At 47.4% G+C, this 22,742-nt stretch overlaps 1 protein-coding gene and 1 non-coding gene across 2 annotated transcripts; both read left to right on the top strand.

Moving 5' to 3' along the window:
• The first annotated feature begins 12,716 nt into the window (after positions 1–12,716).
• On the top strand, positions 12,717–12,790 carry trnai-aau. The gene has a single exon. It is a non-coding gene; the product is annotated as a tRNA-Ile (tRNA).
• Positions 12,791–13,355: 565 nt separating this feature from the next.
• On the top strand, positions 13,356–21,780 carry LOC121560975 (TNFAIP3-interacting protein 2). The gene is made up of 6 exons (XM_041873723.2): positions 13,356–14,018; positions 14,722–15,027; positions 17,280–17,369; positions 17,839–18,180; positions 18,502–18,623; positions 20,499–21,780. The coding sequence occupies exons 1-6, from the start codon at positions 13,698–13,700 to the stop codon at positions 20,539–20,541; spliced, it is 1,224 nt and encodes a 407-aa protein (XP_041729657.2). The 5' UTR covers positions 13,356–13,697; the 3' UTR covers positions 20,542–21,780.
• The last annotated feature ends 962 nt before the right edge of the window (positions 21,781–22,742 follow it).

The following is a 22,742-nucleotide window of genomic DNA, read 5'->3' as shown; positions in this document are numbered from 1 at the left end:
TGGGTTGAATCGCCGTTGAACCGCTCGGGGTTTCAATCTTGGGTTCACGGAGCAAGCGGCTGCAATGACCGGGCAGGTAACTCGGGGGCTGGGCTGGTGGGCAGACTGGCTGGGGTAAGGTTGGTGAGGAGTTGAATGATCATGGCGAGTTGTTGTTGCTGCTGCTGGAACTGCTGCTCATGCTCATCGGTTTCCATGTCGGGAAAGGTGTGCGCTGAGTCCATAATGGTCAGATCGTACTGTCACGATTCAGACAGACGACCAGAGGACCACAATTGCGCCACACCAGAAAGTTTATTAAACTTAAGGGAAAAGGGAAGTAGGGAGTGAATGAAGGCTCCAGGGGTAACAGGGATCCCGTCCAATGCGCTGGTCTGTGCCCCCCAGTGGCAGCGATGCGTCCTATGAAGCCGGTGGTGGGTGGTCCAGAAGTCCTGGGGGGAGACACAGACACAACAGGGCGGAATGAAACCAGGCAGCAGTACAGTTCAAGGGAAATCCAAAATACGTAGTAGCAAGGCAGAAGGCTGGTCAGAGTTACCGGGATTGAAGAGTAGTCAGAGTCGTAATGGCAGAAGCAGGTCTGGATCTCCTGAGGCAGAAGAGTATCCAAAAAACAGGCAGGTCCGGGGGTCACAAAACCAGGGTGAGCCAGAAGCGCGAGCAAACAGGTTCCGGGTGTGAGCTTTGCAGACGATCTGACACCGGAGAGCTGAAAGACAGGGCCTTAAATACTGGGAGAGGTTAGTGGGTAATGCAGCGCAGCTGGCAGAGTAATTAGAGCCGAGCAGAGCAGGGACAGGTGGAGCTAGTTAGGCTGAGTAGAGAGAGGGAGGTGAGCAGAGTGGAAGATAGTGGAAACAAATTAAGGTGGTAACCCGGTGGAGTGAGAGGGCTCATGACACAAGGGGGTGGTCGTGACATTGATGACATTCTGGTGTACTCGTCTACCCGAGCCGAGCATATAACCCTGATGCGTCGGTATTGAGGAGGATGTTGGAGCACGACCTATATGTCAAGGCAGAGAAATGTCTGTTTTTCCAGGAGTCGGTCTCCCTTTTTTGGGTTATCGAGTTGTCCGCGTCAGGGGTGAGAATGGAGGTGGATCGTGTCCGCTGTGCGTAATTGGCAAACTCCAACCACTGTAAAAGAGGTGCAGCAGTTCTTGGGCTTTACGAATTACTACCGGAGGTTTATCCGGGGTTTTGGACAGGTGGCAGCTCCCATCACGTCCCCTTCTGAAAGGGGGGTCCGTGCGCCTGCAGTGGTCAGCTGATGCGGACAGGGCCTTTAGGAGACTGAAGGACCTGTTTTACGTCGGCTCCGGTGCTAGCGCATCCGGATCCCGCATTACCCTTTCAGGTTGAGGTAGACGCTGTCTGAGGCTGGTATAGGGCCGTTCTCTCTCAACGGTCCGGCACGCCACCTAAACTCCGCCCCTGTGCTTTTTACTCAAAAAGCTCAGCCCGGCTGAGCGTAACTATGACGTTGGGGACAGGGAGCTGTTAGCTGTAGTTCAAGCCCTTAAGGTGTGGAGGCATTGGCCTGAGGGGGCTCAACACCCTTTCCTCATTTTGACTGACCATCGGAACCTGGAGTACATCCGGGCAGCGAGGAGACTTAACCTCGCCAGGCTCGATGGAGTATGTTTCTCACCAGTACGTATTTAAAATCACGTACATCCCTGGGGTCCCAGAATGGTAAGGCAGATGCGCTGTCCCTGCGTGTATGACACGGAGGAGAGGTCCGTTGAGCCTACTCCCATACTACCGGAGTCTTGCCTTGTGGCACCGGTGGTGTGGGAGGTCGTGCCGAAATCGAGCGAAGCGTTGCATACCGACCCCCAGCCCTCCACAGTGTCCTGAGGGTCGGAAGTCACGTTCCGGTCGAGATTCGGGGATCGACTCATTTACTGGGCTCACACGTCACCCTCCTCTGGACATCCGGGTATTGGCCGGACAGTGCATTGCCTTAGCACTAAATACTGGTGGCCCACTTTGGCCAGGGATGTGAGGGTTTATGTCTCCTCCTGCTCGGTGTGCGCCCAGTGTAAGGTGCCCCGACATCTGCCCAGGGGTAAGTTACAACCCCTGCCCGTTCCACAACGACCATGGTCCCACCTCTCGGTGGATTTTGTGACAGACCTTCCCCTCTCTCAGGGGGAATACCACCATCCTGGTCGTTGTAGACCGGTTCTCTAAGGCCTGTCGTCTTCTCCCTATGTCGGGTCTTCCTACTGCCCTACAGACCGCTGAGGCCCTATTTACCCACGTCTTCCGGCATTACGGGGTACCCGAGGATATAGTGTCTGATCGAGGCCCCCAGTTTACTTCCCGTGTTTGGAGAGCGTTCATGGAGCGTTTGGGGGTCTCGGTTAGCCTTACCTCAGGGTACCACCCGGAGAGTAACGGGCAGGTAGAACGTGTCAACCAGGATGTGGGTAGGTTTCTGAGGTCGTATTGCCAGGGCCGGCCGGAGGAGTGGGCACGGTACATTCCCTGGGCCGAGATGGCCCAGAACTAAGGAATTGGTCCCTCTCTAAGGAATTGGTCCCTCTCTAAGGAATATAGGCCTAGACCAGGAGGGTGTAGGGTAGGCCTATAACCTGTAATAAACAACTTGTGGGATATGGGGTTAGCCGCCAGTATACCACCCTGCATCGCACTGCTAGCTTACCTCTGAACCTAAGCAGAATCGGTCCTGGTCGGTCCCTGGATGGGAGACCAGATGCTACTGGATGTGGTGTTGGAGGTCCATTATGGGGCACTCTTCCCTCTGGTCTAAGGAGATCCCAATGCCTCAGGGCAGTGAAGTTGACATTGCCCTGCATAGGGTGCTGTCTTTCGGATGGGGCTTTTAAACGGGTGTCCTGACTCTCTGTGGTCACTAATGATTCCTTGGCACTTATAGTTGAAGTCGGAAGTTTACATACATTTAGGTTGGAGTCATTAAAACCAACGATTGTTTACAGACAGATTATTTCACTTATAATTCACTGTATCACAATTCCAGTGGGTCAAAAGTTTACATACACTAAGTTGACTGTGCCTTTAAACAGCTTGGAAATTTCCAGAAAATGAGTCAATTGGAGGTGTACCTGTGGATGTATTTAAAGGCCTACCTTCAAACTCAATGCCTCTTTGCTTGACATCATGGGAAAATCTAAAGAAATCAGCCAAGACCTCAGAAAATAATTGTAGACCTCCACAAGTCTGGTTCATCCTTGGGAGCAATTTCCAAACGCCTGAAGGTACCACGTTCATCTGTACAAACAATAGTACGCAAGTATAAACACCATGGGGCCATGCAGCCGTCATACCGCTTAGGAAGGAGACGGGTTCTGTCTCCTAGAGATGAACGTACTTTGGTGCGAAATCTGCAAATCAATCCCAGAACAACAGCAAAGGACCTTGTGAAGATGCTGGAGGAAACAGGTACAAAAGTATCTATATATGTGATGAGTGTGATAGAAGGAGGAGCGCAGGAGGGTAAATCACAGAATACCGAGTTTATTCCGTCATACACAAATGCGCTGGATAGCGACACACGAAAACAGGCACAGGGGAAACTATCTACCCTGGCAATACACGATACGGGATACTCCAACAATATACAGGCACAGGGGAAATATCTACCCCGGCAATACAAAGGGAGAGTAGCTCCACCGAGCTACACTACTCTCACAAATAACAATCACCCACAAGGACAAGGGGGGCAGAGGGAACACTTATGCACAGACTAATGAGGGGATAAGAACCAGGTGTGTGTAATTGACAAGACAAGACAAATGGAATGATGATATATGGAGCGGCAGCCTCGGCGGAAGATATATGGAGAGGCAGCCTCGGCGAAGTCATGACAGTACCCCCTTGACGCGCAAGACTTGGAAAAGCGGTCCACAACGACCAGGATGGTGGTGTTACCTTGGGAGAGGGGAAGATCAGTCAAAAAATCAACACTTAGATGAGACCATGGTCGGTGTGGAACTGGTAAAGGTTGTAACTTACCCGCTGGGAGGTGGCTAGGTGCCTTACTCTGGGCGCACACCGAGCAGGAGTAGACGTACACCCTCACGTCCTTAGCCAAGGTAGGCCACCAGTACTTTCCGGTCAAGCAGCGTACTGTACGACCGATACCTGGGTGACCAGAGGAGGGTGACGTGTGTGCCCAGTAGATTAGACGATCACGGATAAGAGCAGGCATGTATCGCAGCCAGCTGGACACTGAGGTGGAGATGGATCTGTGCGTAATGCCTGCTCTATATCCGCGTCCATCGCCCATACTACCGGCGTCACAATGCAGGAGGCCGGGAGTATGGGGGTGTTGTCTCTGGGCCTCTCCTCTGTGTAATACAGCCGGGACAGTGCGTCTGCCTTCACGTTCTTCGTACCCAGAATGTATGACAGTGTAAAATCTAACCGGGTGAAGAATAGGGCCCACCTGGCCTGGAGAGGATTCAGCCTCCTCGCTGCCCGGATGTACTCCAGGTTACGGTGGTGCGTCCAGACGAGGAATGGGTGTTTCGCCCCTTTGAGCCAATGCCTCCACACGGTCAAAGCTCGGACAACAGCCAACAGCTCCCGATCACCAACGTCGTAGTTTTGCTCCGCCGGGCTGAGCTTCTTAGAGAAGAAGGCACAGGGGCGGAGCTTGGGTGGCGTGCCTGAGCGTTGAGACAGGACAGCGCCTATCCCTACCTCGGACGCATCCACCTCCACTACGAACAGTAGTGATGAATCGGGGTGGGCCAGTACCGGGGCTGAGGTGAACAGACCCCGCAGTTTGCTGAAGGCCAGGTCAGCCTCAGCAGACCAGAGGAGCTGGGACGGCCCACCCTTCAACAGGGATGTAATGGGAGCTGCGACCTTGCCAAAGCCCCAGATAAACCTCCGATAGTAGTTGGCGAAGCCAAGGAAGCGCTGCACCTCCTTAATCGTGGTTGGAGTCGGCAAATTATGCATGGCTGAAATGGGATCTCCCTCCATCTCAACACCTGAGGTGCTGGAAAGTGCTGGAAAAACATACACTTCTCTGCCTTGGCATAAAGGTCATTTTCCAACAGTTGGGCCAGCACTTTGCGAACCAGGGACACATGCTCGGCGCGCGTAGTGGAAATACACCAGGATGTCATCGATGTAGACCACCACCCCGCGACCAAGAATGTCCCGAAACACCTCGTTCACAAAGGACTGGAAGACGGATGGAGCATTCATCAAACCGTAGGGCATCACCAGGTATTCATAATGCCCTGTGGTTGTGCTGAAAGCTGTCTTCCACTCATCCCCCTCCCGAACACGCACCAGGTTGTATGCACGCCTGAGATCTAATTTGGTGAAGAAGCGTGCCCCATGCATTGACTCAATCACTGAAGGAATGAGGAGGAGAAGATAACTAAATCTTATAGTCTCCTTGTTCAGTGATCGATAATTAATCCACGGGCGCAGACCGCCGTCTTTCTTCTTCACAAAGAAGAAACTCGAGGAGGCGGGTGAAGTGGAGGGACGTATATACCCCTGGCCCAGGGACTCGGTGACGTATGTTTCCATAGCCTCCGTTTCAGCCTGCGACAGGGGGTACACATGACTCCTGGGAGGTACAGTGTCTACCCGAAGGTTTATCGCGCAATCACCCGCCCGATGAGGTGGTAATTTTGTCGCCTGCGTCTTAGAAAACGTGTGCGCCAGATCATGGTATTCGGGGGGAATGCGCACAGTGGAGGTACCGTCTGGACTTTCCACCGTGGTTGCACCAACGGAAACACCTAGACACCTACCCTGACACTCTCGCGACCACCCCGTGAGAACCCTCTGCGGCCATGAGAAAGTGGGGTTGTGGAGTGCTGGCCAAAGGATACCTAATACCACAGGGAAAGCAGGAGACTCAATAATAGAAAAAGTAACCTGCTCACAATGAGTCTCCTGGGTGATCATGGTGACTGGTACAGTAACTTCCTTAACAATCCCGGACCCCAATGGTCGACTATCAAGTGCTCTGATGGGGAGTGGAATTGATAGGGGAACCAATTAAATGCCTTGATGGCGTGAGAATGCCCTGTCCATAAAGTTCCCAGCTGCGCCTGAATCGACTATCGCCTTACACTGGGGAACTACCATGTGATCGGGAAAGTAGATAGGTAGGGTACAGTGCGCAGCAGAGGGCTCTGAACGATTGTGGGTGTTCAATACCTGGGGTGATGCGAGAGTGTCCTGCCTGTCGCCTCCAGACCCAAAAGAGCTTTGACGACTACGTGTGGTGTACTGTCCCTTCGTGCCACCAGAGTGGCACTGTCACTGTCGTCCTCCGCTCTCTCGGACGGCGGCTCCACCCAGCTCCATCAGCTCGGGATCCGAGTCGTCCGGGGTGGAAACGGGCAGACCCCAGTTGCGTGAAAGACAACATGGTGTCCCGGCAGGCTAGCTCCTGTCGGACGTCTTCACGTAGATGGTACCGGAAATGGTCGATCAGGGCCCGCTCGTTCCATCCGGACCCCACTGCAAGCATCCGAAACTCCAACGCGAAGTCCTGCGCGGTCCTCGTCCCCTGACTCAGGTGGACCAGCCGATCGCCCGCCTCTCGATCCTTGGGCGGGTGATCGAAGACCGCCCGAAAGAGGCAAGCGAACTCCCCGTAGTTCTCCAACGCGGATTCTCCTTCGTTCCAAACCGCGTTGGCTCACTCCAGGGCTTTCCCCGAGAGGCAGGAAATGAGGACAGACACCTTCTCCCGCGCCGATGGGGCCGGCCTGATGCTGGAGAAGTAGAGCTCCAGTTGGAGGAGGAATCCTTGGCAGAGCGCCGCCGTCCCGTCGAACGCCCGTGGTCGGGATACCTGGATCCCTCCGGGTGCTGGGGGGTAGGTGGCTGGATCCGGTTGGCCAGTTGGTCTCGACAGATCGGGTCCTCTCCTCTCCAGGCGTTGGATGACCTGAAGAACCCGATCCATTGCTTCCCCCAAGCTGGCCAGTATCGTGGAATGCTACTGGACCCGTGCCATGACTTCAGGCATGCGCTCCTCTCCCGCTCACTCCATAGCGGGTGGGTGATTCTGTGATGAGTGTGATAGAAGGAGTCAGGCGCAGGAAGGTAAATCACAGAATACAGAGTTTATTCCGTCGTACACAGATGCGCTGGATAGTGACACACGAAAACAGGCACAGGGGAAACTATCTACCCTGGCAATACACGATACGGGATACTCCAACAATATACAGGCACAGGGGATATATCTACCCCGGCAATACTCCACCGAGCTACACTACTCTCACAAATAACAATCACCCACAAGGACAAGGAGGGCAGAGGGAACACTTATACACGGACTAATGAGGGGATAAGAACCAGGTGTGTGTAATTGACAAGACAAGACAAATGGAATGATGATATATGGAGCGGCAGTGGCTAGTAAGCCGGTGACGACGAACGCCGAAGCGTGCCCGAACAAGGAGGGGAGGCAGCCTCGGCGGAAGTCGTGACAATATCCACAGTAAAACGAGTCCTATATCCACATATCCTGAAAGGCCGCTCAGCAAGGAAGAAGCTACTGCTCCAAAACCACCATAAAAAACCCAGACTACGGTTTGCAACTGCACATGAGGACAATCATCGTACTTTTTGGAGAAATGTCCTCTGGTCTGATGAAACAAAAATAGAACTGTTTGGCCATAATGACCATCATTATGTTTGGAGGAAAAGGGGGAGCCTTGCATGCTGAAGAACACCTTCCCAACCGTGAAGCACGGGGGTGGCAGCATCATGCTGTGGGGTTGCTTTACTGCAATAGGGACTGGTGCACTTCACAACATAGATGGCATCCTGAGGAAGGAAAATTATGTGGATATATTGAAGCAACATCTCAAGACATCAGTCAGGAAGTTAAAGCTTGGTCGCAAATGGGTCTTCCAAATGGACAATGACCCCAAGCATACTTCCAAAGTTGTGGCAAAATGGCTTAAGGACAAAGTCAAGGTATTGGAGTGGCCATCACAAAGCCCTGACCTCAATCCTATAGAAAATGTGTGTGCAGAACTGAAAAAGCGTGTACGGGCAAGAAGGCCTACAAACCTGACTCAGTTACACCAGCTCTGTCAGGAGGAATGGGCCAAAATTCACCCAACTTATTGTGGGAAGCTTGTGGAAGGCTACCTGAAACATTTGGCCCAAGTTAAACAATTTAAAGGCAATGCCACCAAATACTAAGTGTATGTAAACTTCTGACCCACTGGGAATGTGATGAAAGAAATAAAAGCTGAAATAAATAATTATCTCTACTATTATTCTGACATTTCACATTCTTAAAATAAAGTGGTGATCCTAACTGACCTAAGACAGGGAATTTTTACTAGGATTAAATGTCAGGAATTGTGAAGAACTGTTGTGGGTAGTTGTTGTATGTAGTTATTGTAGGTTACTTTTGTATTCGGCGGTGCCAGGTGTAGCACGAAGCTAGCTAGCTAACTCACCTCCTGGACTAGCTGTCGAGTAGCTATTAGCAACGGTAGCAACTAAATACAATATCCTTTTAGCCAGCTACATTCGTTCGCAGCGACGCCGTTTTTCAAACAAAGTCAACACAGCAGCCATTGCTAGCTAGCCAACACTACCAGCTAGCTGTACTGTAGTAGCTAAATACAATATCTTTGTGCTAGCTAGCCAACTTTTAATTATTGCTGCGTTATGAAAGAACTAGACACGGACACGAATTATCTGTTTAGTGTGTTAACACACTATTGGTAGTTTGTTGTAACCAAGTATTGGTGCTAAACTGTGTGTTATTGGATGCTAGCATGCTAGTTAGCTATGGCGTCATAGTTAGCTAGCTGAATAAAGTAAGTTGAGTCTATTCCTTGAAACATTGAACCGCTGTAGTTTACAACAATTCTAATTTCTAAAGTGGAAGTTGGGAGAGTTTTATTCGGGTGGTTCAGTGAAACAATTATAGTTTCTGAGGTGGAAGTTGGGAGAGTTATATTTTTTTTGGTGAGGGAGGCCCTGCTCTCTCCTTTCCCAGATGTTTAGTTCATTTCATTCCGATCTCCTCTGCATTATTGTAGCCATCTGCTACAGCCTGTCAACTATGCCTCTGCCTATCCCTGTTCTCTCCTCTCCGCACAGGCTACACAAATGCCTCACACCGCGTGGCTGCTGCCTCTCTAACCTGGTGGTCCCTGCACGCACCCCACACCTGGAGTTCCAGGTCTCAGGCAGCCTCTGGAACTGCCGTTCTGCTGCCAACAAGGCTGACTTCATCCCAGCCTATGCTACCCTCCATTCCCTCGACTTCCTGGCGCTGACGGAAACATGGATTACCACTGAAAACACTGCTACTCCCACTGCTCTCTCCTCGTCTGACCATGTGTTCTCGCATACCCCGAGAGCATCTGGTCAGAGGGGTGGTGGCACAGGAATCCTCATCTCTCCCAAGTGGTCATTCTCAATTTTTCCCCTAACCCATCTGTCTATCTCCTCATTTGAATTCCACGCTGTCACAGTCACTAGCCCATTTAAGCTTAATATCCTTGTCATCTATCGCCCTCCAGGTTCCCTTGGAGAGTTCATCAATGAGCTTGATGCCTTGATAAGTTCCTTTCCTGAGGATGGCTCACCCTTCACAGTTTTGGGGGATTTCAACCTCCCTACGTCTACATTTGACTCATTTCTCTCTGCTTCCTTCTTTCCACTCCTCTCCTCTTTTGACCTCACCCCTCTCACCGTCCCCCCTACTCACAAGGCAGGCAATACGCTTGACTTCATCTTTACTAGATGTTGCTCTTCTACTAATCTCACTGCAACTCCCCTCCATGTCTCCGACCACTACTTTGTATCCTTTTCTCTCTCGCTCTCCTCCAACACTACTCACTCTGCCCCTACACAGATGGTAACGCGCCGCCGCAACCTTTGCTCTCTCTCTCCCACTACTCTCTCCTCTTCCATCCTATCATCTCTTCCCTCTGCTCAATCCTTCTCCCTCCAATCTCCTGATTCTGCCTCCTCAACCCTCCTCTCCTCCCTTTCTGCATCCTTTGACTCCCTGTGTCCCCTATCCTCCCGGCCGGCTCGGTCCTCCCCCTCCAGCTCCGTGGCTTGATGACTCATTGCGAGCTCACAGAACAGAGCTCCGGGCAGCTGAGCGGAAATGGAAGAAAACTAAACTCCCTGCCGACCTGGCATCTTTTCACTCCCTCCTCTCTACATTTTCTTCATCTGTTTCTGCTGCTAAGGCCACTTTCTACCACTCTAAATTCCAAGCATCTGCCTCTAACCCTAGGAAGCTCTTTGCCACATTCTCCTCACTGCTGAATCCCCCCCCCTCCTCCCTCTCTGTGGATGACTTCGTCAACCACTTTGAAAAGAAGGTTGACGACATCCGATCCTCGTTTGTTATGTCTAATGACACTGCTGGTCCTGCTCACACTGCCCTACCCTATGCTTTGACTTCTTTCTCCCCTCTCTCTCCAGATAAAATCTTGCGACTAGTGACTGCAGGCCGCCCAACAACCTGCCCGCTTGACCCCATCCCCTCCTCTCTTCTCCAGACCATCTCCGGTGACCTTCTCCCCTACCTCACCTCGCTGATCAACTCATCCTTGACCGCTGGCTATGTCCGTTCCGTCTTCAAGAGAGCGAGAGTTGCTCCCCTTCTCAAAAAACCAACACTCGATCCCACTGATGTCAACAACTACAGACCAGTATCCCTTCTTTCTTTTCTTTCCAAAACTATTGAGCGTGCCGTCTTTAGCCAACTCTCTTGCTATCTCTCTCAGAATGACCTTCTTGATCCAAACCAGTCAGGTTTCAGGACTGGTCATTCAACTGAGACTGCTCTTCTCTGTGTCACGGAGGCTCTCCGCACTGCTAAAAGCTAACTCTCTCTCCTCTGCTCTTGTCCTTCTAGACCTGTCTGCGCCTTTGATACTGTGAACCATCAGATCCTCCTCTCCACCCTCTCCGAGCTGGGCATCTCCGGCGCGGCTCACTCCTGGATTGCGTCCTACCTGACCGGTCGCTCCTACCAAGTGGCGTGGCGAGAAGCTGTCTCCGCACCATGTGCTCTCACCACTGGTGTCCCCCAGGGCTCAGTTCTAGGCCCTCTCCTTTTCTCCCTATACACCAAGTCACTTGGCTCTGTCATATCCTCACATGGCCTCTCCTATCATTGCTACGCTGACGATACACAACTAATCTTCTCCTTTCCCCCTTCTGATAACCAGGTGGCGAATCGCATCTCTGCATGTCTGGCAGACATATCAGTATGGATGACGGATCACCACCTCAAGCTGAACCCTGGCAAGACGGAGCTGCTCTTCCTCCCGGGAAGGGACTGCCCGTTCCATGATCTCGCCATCACGGTTGACAACTCCGTTGTGTCCTCCTCCCAGAGTGCGAAGAGCCTTGGCGTGACCCTGGACAACACCCTGTCGTTCTCCGCTAACATCAAGGCGGTGACCCGATCCTGCAGGTTCATGCTCTACAACATTCGGAGAGTACGACCCTGCCTTACACAGGAAGCGGCACAGGTCCTAATCCAGGCACTTGTCATCTCCCGTCTGGATTACTGCAACTCGCTGTTGGCTGGGCTCCCTGCCTGTGCCATTAAACCCCTACAACTCATCCAGAATGCCGCAGCCCGTCTGGTGTTCAACCTTCCCAAGTTCTCTCACGTCACCCCCCTCCTCCGCACACTCCACTGGCTTCCAGTTGAAGCTCGCATCCGTTACAAGACCATGGTGCTTGCCTACGGAGCTGTGAGGGGAACGGCACCTCCGTACCTTCAGGCTCTGATCAGTCCCTACACCCAAACGAGGGCATTGCGTTCATCCACCTCTGGCCTGCTGGCTCCCCTTCCTCTGCGGAAGCATAGTTCCCGCTCAGCCCAGTCAAAACTGTTCGCTGCTCTGGCACCCCAATGGTGGAACAAGCTCCCTCACGACGCCAGGACAGCGGAGTCACTCACCACCTTCCGGAGACATTTGAAACCCCACCTCTTTAAGGAATACCTGGGATAGGATAAAGTAATCCTTCTACCCACCCCCCCAAAAAAAATTAAAAAAATTAAAAAATTGTAAAGTGGTTATCCCACTGGCTATAGGGTGAATGCACCAATTTGTAAGTCGCTCTGGATAAGAGCGTCTGCTAAATGACGTAAATGTAAATGTAAATGTAAATATATTTTGCTAAGGTGTATATAAACTTCCGACTTCAACTGTATACTAAGAGTAGGGGTGTTAACCCTGGTGTCCTGGCTAAATTCCCAATCTGGCACTCATGGACTCCTAATCATCCCCAGCTTCCAATTGGCTCATTCATCCCCTCTCCTCCCCGTGGAAACTCTTCCCCGGGTCGTTGCTGTAAAAGATAGTAAGTTCTCAGTCATTTTACCTGATAGAATAAGGGTCAATAAATGAATCCGTCTGTTGTCTGAACCAATTGTAGATGTTTTGACTCATTTTCGTGTTTATTTGAGTTCATGGCCTTGGGCAAAGAAAATTGTGATGAGCTGTTACCCACTCAGATCTTACTATATTTAGGGCAGTGGCCTACATCGACAGGGAAAATACATTTGACATTGGCGACCGATGTTGTTACATTAGTACCATGATCTGTTTCGCGTGTAGTGCGACCGACCTTACAATGTATCATTATGAACTGGGCTTGCAGACTGCATGCATGTTATTTTATGTTTGCTTTAAATACTACAATATTCTGTTCCTGGTCATATCCGGCCGGTTAGCTCAGTTGGTTAGAGCGTCGTGCTAATAACGCGAAGGTCGCGGGTTCGATACCCGTACTGGCCAAAGATTTTTGCCCAAAATCCCAATGTAGGCTCGGTAGGTTAGAGGTTGATAAATTATTGCCTACGTGTGAACTCATTTATCAGTCCCAGATAGGCTAGCCTACATCCCACTGCTGGCATATTTCAAATTGACGCTTTTACATACTGTTGAATACAACATCTGTTTTGTAAACAATTCAATTAAACACATCAGATTAGGGCTACATAATAGCAGACAACTTTTCATGAAATTAATCGGAATTGACATTCATTCGGGAAAATAGAGCTACCGGCAACTCATTTACATTCCATCCGATAAAACAGAGTTGCTTCACGGATTTTACCAAGGCGCATTACTCAGGCAAAGGTCATTTGTTTAGAAACCAGAATTGTATGATCTGTGGATTTACGCATGTCACAAGGCGGAGGTAGCCTATGTTACCGGAAAAGTTGTACGCATGTGCAAATAGTTCTAGCGGCGGCGTTTTTTTCCCTTAACTCTGTCAAACGGTGTCAATTTAGTCCAGTGTCCTTTATTGTTAGAAAATAAATTAAGGAACGAAAGCATATTATTTAGATTGTTACTGGAATGGATGATTGCACAACTCGGAAAGGAGTTGTCAATTTACCCGACGTTGTTAAAAAGTAAAGTACAAGAAAAGTCCGCCTATTGGCTAGGGGAAGTCCCTCTAGGAAATCCCCTGTAGTGTCGGAATTATTTATTTCCAAATTCAGATGCGCCACATCCTTTAGGCTACATAGTTGACATCCTCCTCAGTCTAATTTTGAAGACATGTTGCATAACCTACGAACACAAACTCTATCGAACCAATAAGCAGAATATTTTCAGAAACTGATGGAATATTGAAGATTTTTCCCAATCCTCATCTGTCAGAAGCAACGGCGTTACCTCTGGAATCAGGAACACGATGGATGTCACTTTGGATAATGATGTGCTGAAAGCAAAGATACGGAGCTGCAATACATTGAATACTTTCTACCATGAAACTCGGCTGGAGATTGACACATTAAGTAAGAACATCTACAAAAGGGACAATTTAATCGCAGATTTAAAGGCTAGGTTGGGCAAATACGAGAATACCTGTATCAATGTGGAAGGGTATGACCCTGTTGTCATAGCACCGTCCAAATCTTTGCTGGAAAGTTTATGCAAAGAAATCTGCAAACTGAAACAAAAATGGAAAGACACAGAAATGAATGCGGCTCAGCAAGCAGAGTTGAGCCAACAAGTGAGTAGAATTTACTGAATTTGATGTGTTCTAAGTGTGTATCATGTGAATTGAATATTTAGGCTAACGTTAACCCTGTGAAAAATAGTTGTGCCTTTTAACATTATTTATAGCCCTACTTGAAATGTCAACGTCTGCTCTGCAAGTATTAAAATGATCCTTTATGACAGATATATGCCCTTTCTTTCTTTCGTTTTCAATTTGCACATTATGAAAGCAGGGGATTTTCCGGTAGCTTAGTCCTACAGTAAATGGTCTTCACTGAAAATACCCACTAGCCTATACCATGCCCATATGCACTTGGTTTGAGATAACCCTAACCCTACACTAGTTCACAACTGAGGTCTATTGGGAATACTACTAGTGTAGGCCTAACCAACCACCAAACTTGCCAACCAGGCTTGATAAAAATGTCCCTGTTTCAAAACCACCTTGCGGTGCAGCATGGATGTTGCAATAGCAAAACCTCTATTTTTCCATTTCAATGTGTACAACCGCGGGGGTGCTGGTGTCAGTGTTGTTTCGCCTTAACTTCACGAAACAAACATATCTGTATCACATAAAAGTCATATTTCAATACAATAAAATAATTCCAAAAAGCTATATTGTCCATCAAAAATAAGAAGGAAAAAAAACGTATCTTCAGCATTTGACTCACATTTGACACTCAAGCCTATTCTATTCTATTCTCTCACCCCTGAAGGAGATGCAGAGGTTGCGACAGCAGCTGAGGGAGATGGAGCGAGAGCTGGAGAGTGTGACCCGTCAACCGGACCACGAGAAGGACCAGGATATCCAGAGGCTCCGCTCTGCCCTGGCCGAGAGGGACCGTGCCCAGGCCACCCGGGCCGTCCTGTGCACCTCGCTGGCTGAAGAGGCCGAGCAGCTCCGGGGCCAACTGGGAGCCACGGTCAGGGTGTGTCAGGAGTTACTGGGCCGACTAGAGGGAGAGAAGAAGGGAGGAGAGAAAGTGACGGAGGAGGTGAAAATGCAGCAGAAGGCAAAAGAGGTGTGTATGAAGGTTGTATAATTAAGCAATAAGGCCCGAGGGGGTGTGATATATGGCCAATATACCACGGCTATGGGCTGTTTTTATGCACGACACAATGCGGAGTGCTAGGACACAGCCCTTAGCCGTGGTATATTGGCCATATATTACAAACCCCTGAGGTGCCTTATTGCTATTATAAACTGGTTACCAACGTATTTGAGCAGTAAAAATAAATGTTTTGTCATACCCATTACGGTCTGATATACCACGGCTTTCAGCCAATCAGCATTCAGGGCTCGAAACACCCAGATTATAATAAGTGTGTAATAGCATGGTTTTCAAGCACATTAAAAGCAAATTACAGTTAACCCCTTACACTCGTGGGAATTGGCCTATATAGATAGGGCTAAATTGAAATGTTTCTTACAGAAGAAATATGGAAAGCAAATGCATAACCATGGTAACAATCATAAGGGAACAGTTTGGAGATTATGGGGAAATTATTAGACTAAAGGTGAGGACAAAACAGTTAATCTGACTCAAGACTGAATCCAAACATTACACTGTTGATTTTATGTGCATTTTACATTTACTGTACTTTTTGCCGCATTTGTTGATAATGAAAACCGAAAATACTCTGGATACATTCAGTAACATGATAAGAATATTCATGGGAATTTGGGGTAAGTACAACATAAGACAAAGAAATGACAAGTGAGAGGTCTAACTGGTGTCTCCATGTGGCCACACACCTCTCCAAAGTCTGCACAGTTCCTATGTAATTTCAGTGCACTTTTATGACTCAAAGAAGAGTCTTCAACTATAAGGGGCTATTTTGAGCTCTCCTAGCTGTACCGTTGAGTACCGTTGAGGAACTAAAGCAAGCAGATTTATAGTTGTTTTCTGTGGAACACATCCCTGAATCTCCGCCTTTACACAATGACTGTTGTTGTTTACGCATTCCAAAAATGGTCCATTATAAATCACAATCTGGTCAGGTGGGCATCATTTGAAAGCGTGTTCTATTGCGAACATAGCTAGCTAAGTTACAAAATACAATCTTACAGTGTTAGGCTTTCACAAGGCAATTCAGAGAAGAAAATTGTAATTTTGGTGCGACTAGAATAGAATCACGAGTGCATTCAGATTTCCCTGCCAAATTTTTTCACAATACGCCATGTCATCTTGTAACTGTACATCAAGCATAGTGATCATAAACGTTGGCACTGTATATTACATGAGTTTTATGATATGGAATGGGGAAGTGCACATTTGAACTAACGGGTGTTTGGCTTGCTTGTGTGAAATCAAAGTGGTATTATAATCCTCAACGTCTAATCTTTCAAAATGCATCGAGTCCTCTTTATTTACAGCATTTCCCTCACTCCGTCAACAACATTTACGGGAGAGATGGGGTAACTTCTTGTCGGGCGCGGTGTTCAAGTTCAGAACCGCTGTCAGTCAAAACCAATACTGCGCTGGGAAGCAGAGACCTTGCTCTTTGACGTCAAGTATAGCATGTTACTGTACAGCCACTGGGTTCCAATTTAGCCGCTTATAATCGCCCAAATCTGCTATTTTGAACCCATATACGGGTACGAGTGTAAAGAGCTAACTCATATCCACAAACTGTGTATATACTAAATGTTATATTCAGGATATGTGGCCTATGCAGGAATCGAACCCAAAGCCCACAATCCTGGGGTTGCATGCACTAAACTCCAACTGAGAGATTGGAACAGCAGTGGCTACATCCGAGCTACAACCCCATGAGCAAAAGACGTTGAAAATACGTATTTTCAACGTCTTGTATACTCACTGGGAAGAGCTTATTCACTGTAACTGTCTTTCAAAACTAAAAATGAAAGCAATGAAAAATAGGTGTGTACTAACCAGGCTCTGTCGTAGCCGGCAGCGACCGGGAGACCCATGGGGCGGCGCACAATTGGCCCAGTGTCGTCCAGGGTAAGGGAGGGAATGCCCGGCAGGGATGTAGCTCAGTTGGTAGAGCATGGCGTTTGCAACGCCAGGGTTGTGGGTTCGATTCCACGGGGGGCCAGTATGAAAAAAAAATTATAATGTATGCACTAACTGTAAGTCGCTCTGGATAAGAGCGTCTGCTAAATGACTAAAATGTAAATGTAAAGCATTTGGAATGTCTCTGTCTCTGCCATTATGTGCTTTTCAGCCAAGTTATTAGTGTTTGTTTCTGTTGGATTTCTAAACGGATAGTATCATTTTGAGCTCTTGTTTCCCCTTTTCATGGTTAGATGTCGGATTCTACGGAAGCCGGTCGTGTTGACACCCTGGTCAACAAACTCCAAGAAGAGAACCAACAACTAAAGCAAAGAGTAGCATATGTAAGCAGGAACACACTGTAGAAATTCCCCTCTACCCACATGAAAAGATACTATACTATACTATACTATGGTATTCACTGTAGTGTTTTTGCAGACTTTACTGTAGTATTCACTGTAGTGTTTTTGCGGACTAAATATACATGACTGTAGTATACTGTAGAATTTACAGTTTACTATAGTATAAATACTATAGTAAAAAAAACTGTAGTATTCGTATACTATAGCAATTACTGTAGTGTTTTTGCAGACTTTAGTAATCCAACATTGTCATAGCAAATGGGCTATCAGAACCAAAGTTGAACAGCCTTGTGTGTGTGCGTGTGTGTGTGTGTGTGTGTGTGTGTGTGTGTGTGTGTGTGTGTGTGTGTGTGTGTGTGTGTGTGTGTGTGTAGTGAGAAGCTGTGTGCGCACAAGTGTGCATACATGTTTGTGACTAATGTCTCCCCTCTTCCTCCCTCCGTTTTCCCAGGTGGAAGGTCTGAACTCCAAATGGCAAAAGTATGACTCGAGCAGGGAAGGGTATGTGAGGGGCCTGTGTCTGAGGCTGAATGAGTATAGTGCCCTGGCTGCTGCCTCCAGCCCTGCTCCAGGTGTGGGGCCTAGGTTAGGGCCCGGGCCTACACAAGAGCCTGGGGCTGGCCTGGGCTTGTTCCACGGGTTGGACTTAGCCAATGCTGGGTTGCTCCAGCAGGAGATAGCCAGGCTCAATGGCCTACTGGAGGAGAAGATGAGGGACTGTGGGAGGTTGGGGAGGGAGATGGATGAGAGCAGGAGACGATACCAGGAGCGCATCCAGATGCTAGAGCAACAGGTTAGTGTGGTGTAGGATCATCTAACTCCTCTCTCTTTCAATTTCTTTGTCTCTCTCACGTTCTCTTTATCTCTCTTTTTCTCTTTCTATCTCTCCCTCTGTCTCCCCACTCTATCTTGCTCTCCCTCTTCCTTCTCTTTCTCTCTGGCACGTACACATGAATATATGCATCACACAGCACAGTCTTTAAAGAAAACCCCATTGAATCAGAAACCTCTCTCTCTCTCTCTCACATACAGTTCCATCCTATTCAGTTGAATCAGAAACATATCCCTCTCTCTTTCTCACACACACCTCACCCTTTCCCGCTCTCCTTCACAGGTTCTCATCTACACAGATGACTTTAAGTCGGAGCGGGCAGACAGGAGAGAGCGCAGTGCAGGATCCAGGACCTGCAAGAGGAAGTATCTCGACTACAGGAGCAGCTACACACACAGGCACAGGTAAGGCCACACACACATAGTCATTACTAACATACATTACAAACAAACGTGTTACAGGAGACAAAAATAGCCATGAAAAGGAAGCTTTTATGTCCGTCCCCCTATTTGCCATTTATTGAGGTTTGATGATACAATGATGTTTCGACAGACATGTTCTTCATACAGTTCAGCTAACGGCTAATAAGATACAGTATTTGTATTTGTATTTATTAGGGATCCCCCGTTAGCTGTTGCCAAGGCAGCAGCTACTCTTCCTGGGGTCCAAACACATTAAGGCACTTACATTACATATAAACAAAAGATAAAACAGTACATCAAATAACATTATTACACCACTACATATCTACAATACAAAAGTATAATACCACCATACAACAATATTACAATGTACGTGTGTAGAGTGCATGTGCTTGCGCTTGTGTGCGTATGCGTGTGTCTGTACCTTTGTGTGTGTCTCTTCACAGTCCCCACTGTTCCATAAGGTGTATTTGTACCTGTTTTTTAAATCTGATTCTACTGCTTGCATCAGTTACCTGATGTGGAATAGAGTTCCATGTAGTCATGGCTCTATGTAGTATTGTGCGCCTCCCATAGTCTGTTCTGGACTTGGGAATTGTGAAGAGACCTCTGGTGGCATGTCTTGTGGGGTATGCATGGGTGTCCGAGCTGTGTGCTAGTAGTTTAAACAGACAGCTCGATACATTCAGCCTGTCAACGCTTCTTACAAAAACAAGTAGTGATGAAGTCAATCTCTCTTCCACTTTGAGCCATGAGAGATTGACATGCATATTATTAATGTTAGCTCCCCGTGTACTTTTAAAGGCCAGCCGTGCTGCCCTGTTCTGAGCCAATTGTAATTTTCCTAAGTCCCTCTTTGTGGCACCTGACCACACGACTGAACAGTAGTCCAGGTGCGACAAAACTAGGGCCTGTAGGACATGCCTTGTTGATAGTATTGTTAAGGACAGACTTCTCCCCATCTTAGCTACTGTTGTATCAATATGTTTTGACCATGGCAGTTTACAATCCAGGGTTACTCCAAGCAGTTTAGTCACCTCAACTTGCTCAATTTCCACATGATTAATTACAATATGTAGTTGAGGTTTAGGGTTTAGTGAATGATTTGTCCCAAATACAATGATTTTAGTTTTTGAAATATTTAGGACTAATTTATTCCTTCCCACCCATTCTGAAACTAACTGCAGCTCTTTGTTAAGTGTTGCAGTCGTCATTTCAGTCGCTGTAGTAGCTGACGTGTATAGTGTTGAGTCATCCATATACATAGACACACTGGCTTTACATGTCATTAGTAAAGATTGAAAAATGTAAGGGCCTAGACAGCTGCCCTGGAGAATTCCTGATTCTACCTGGATTATGTTGGAGAACTTTCCATTAAAGAACACCCTCTGTGTTCTGTTAGACAGTTAACTCTTTGTCCACATATGTTTTTCCAGCAGCAGACTATGATCGATAATGTCAAAAGCAGCACTGAAGTCTAAAAAAACTGCCCCCCACATTATTTTTATCATCAATTTCTCTCAGCCAATCATCAGTCATTTGTGTAAGTGCTGTGCTTGTTGAATGTCCTTCCCTATAAGCGTGCTGAAAGTCTGTTGTCAATTTGTTTACTGTAAAATAGCATTGTATCTGGTCAAACACAATTTTTTCCAAAAGTTTACTAAGGGTTGGTAACAGGCTGATTGGTCAGCTATCACATTAGGGAACAACAAAGAGCACTTCCCTACAATAATAATGACATAGTGATCATTTTATTTGTGTGGAGTGTTTCATACATTATCCTCAAAGTGCTACTATGCCCAGGTTGGCTATGGGAGGAACACATTTACTCATGATCATCATTCATTTCTCTTCCAGAGCCCTACTAGAGATGTCAACTCCACGTGCCGAGTCCATATAGGGCACCGGATCTCCCCACGAATGAGCACAGACTCGGCCGAACCACTGCTGAGGAACAGCGCCAATCCACCTGCGGCAAAACTTCAAAGCGGGCTTTCGGCTGGGGCGGCGCCGGTGGTATTAGCCCCCGGTCCCACCTGGACAAAGTGCCAGGGTTTGTCGGAACTCCAATGCCCAAGATGCCTCACCACATATGATGAAGCACATGCGGTGGAGTACCTCAACCACTGCGAGGAGTGTGCCAGGCTATGAGCTCCGGCGTGAAGTTTCCCCTAGGTACAGATATAGGATCAGCTTCCGTTCCCCAATCCAAATCATAAAGTGGGGAAAATGCAAAACTGACCCAAGATCAGCGTCTAGGGGCAACTTTGCCCTACTCCCAAGCTATGAGAGTTACTGCCCCGCCCACCCCACGGGGGTGTTGAGACAAATATCGCTAACTGACGATAACTGAGCACTGAAGAAAAAGCACTACATGCACCCTAAGAAGGGTCGGGACCGGGCAGCTTAGAAAACTGACTAGTTCAACTGGGTTGTGTTCATTAGGCACTAAATGGAAGAAAATGGACTGAAACAGGGAGGTACTACCTGGACTTCAGATGCTACCATGCTTTTTGGTTGTTAAAGGACAGAATCTAATAGATTATCGATACTGAGTTGGAGTGTCAGTACTACTTTGGTGGTCGTAGTGGGAGAAAGACCAGGTATTTACCAGGAAACTACATGGTAAAATGATAACACAGTAATGACTTTGAATTACTTGTTTGTTTCTTTCGGATTCGTAACAACAAACACCACTGGCCACCATTTGAATGGGTTGAGTTCCTTGCTTTCGAATCGTAACAACAAACACCACTGGCCACCATTTGAATGGGTTGAGTTCCTTGAAGGAAATACCAGAAAGTACCCATTGTTACCATATAATTTCCTAGTAAATACCTGGTAAATACCAGTGGAAAAAGTAAGTAACTGTAAAATAACGTTTTTGTGAAATAGCTTTCCAGTGCAAAACCACTCATGTTTGACTACATGATCCATATGAATTATCACATGATGCTGCATGGGTGTGTTTCATGGGAGATGGTTGATTGTGTGGTCTGTAGAAAATCTAGATGGGAAATTGGATGTTAATTGCGATATTTGAATGTCACATACCTCAATTCAATATTCCGGCATCAAATTGTTAACATGTTGCACTTTCCTAACCTGTTTACCAAAGTAATCGTTAATGCACAGATTTCTTTTTAGATTTCTTTGATTTGAAATACATAAGCTTCTTTCTGGTTGAAGATACTGTATGAACGTTGTCTTTTGTTACCATGGTGCTATTTGTTTAACTGTATATTTTGATGTTCTTCACATGTTTTGTGTAAGTAATCTATTTTCAATTTAATCTATAGATATTGACCTGTGATCTTTGTGCCTGGAAATATGTTTTCACAGTATTATATACGATTTAATATTTATTTGCTATTAGTGGGTTTTTTTTCAAAATAGGCAAATCTTTACAGTGTCAAAATGAACAGTGCCATCATGTTTTGAGGTGTCGTCTGAATCCTGGTACAGCAAAGCAGGATGTTTCCCACATCCTGGTAAGACAACACAGTGTGGGAGACAAATTCTCCATAACATGGCATCTTAAAAAAAGTGCCATGTCAGATCTGACAGTTGAAACTACATTTGGAGAAATTACCTCCGAACTGACACAAGTAACATTTTTCTAGAAGCCATTGATTTATAAACATCAAAATGTGATTATCTGTTTTAACCTGATAAATTGAAAGGATATTTTTGTAATTAAAAACATTGTTGTTTGACCAATCATGTGGAGTGTTTGTGATACAAACCATACAACATCTCAGCTTGAGGAACTTTTGTTGGATTTTGGTTTGCTTGGTGGATAACTGCCGGTCAAGTTATAGTTTGGGGTGCAGAGTCATGAGGAGTGAGAGTGTGAGACATCGAGAGGCTCTGACCATAGATAAACCATTGAAACTCAGGTACCACAGGACCCAAGTGTGTGTGTGCATGTGTGTGCGTGTGCGTATCTGCATTCGTGTGTGTGTGCATGTGTGTCCAACTGTTAATTCCTATTCCTGTGTGTGACAATGTGTGTGTGTGTGTGTGTGCATTTGTGTGACTGTGTAAGTTCCTTGTCTGACTGTGTGTGTGTTTGTACACACTTTGGAAAACCCCTTCCCA

The sequence above is a fragment of the Coregonus clupeaformis genome, chromosome 5 (assembly GCF_020615455.1).
Source record: "Coregonus clupeaformis isolate EN_2021a chromosome 5, ASM2061545v1, whole genome shotgun sequence".
Classification (NCBI taxonomy): Eukaryota; Metazoa; Chordata; class Actinopteri; order Salmoniformes; family Salmonidae; genus Coregonus; species Coregonus clupeaformis.
Note: the sequence above shows the minus strand (reverse complement) of the source record. Positions and strands in the feature narration are given on the sequence as shown.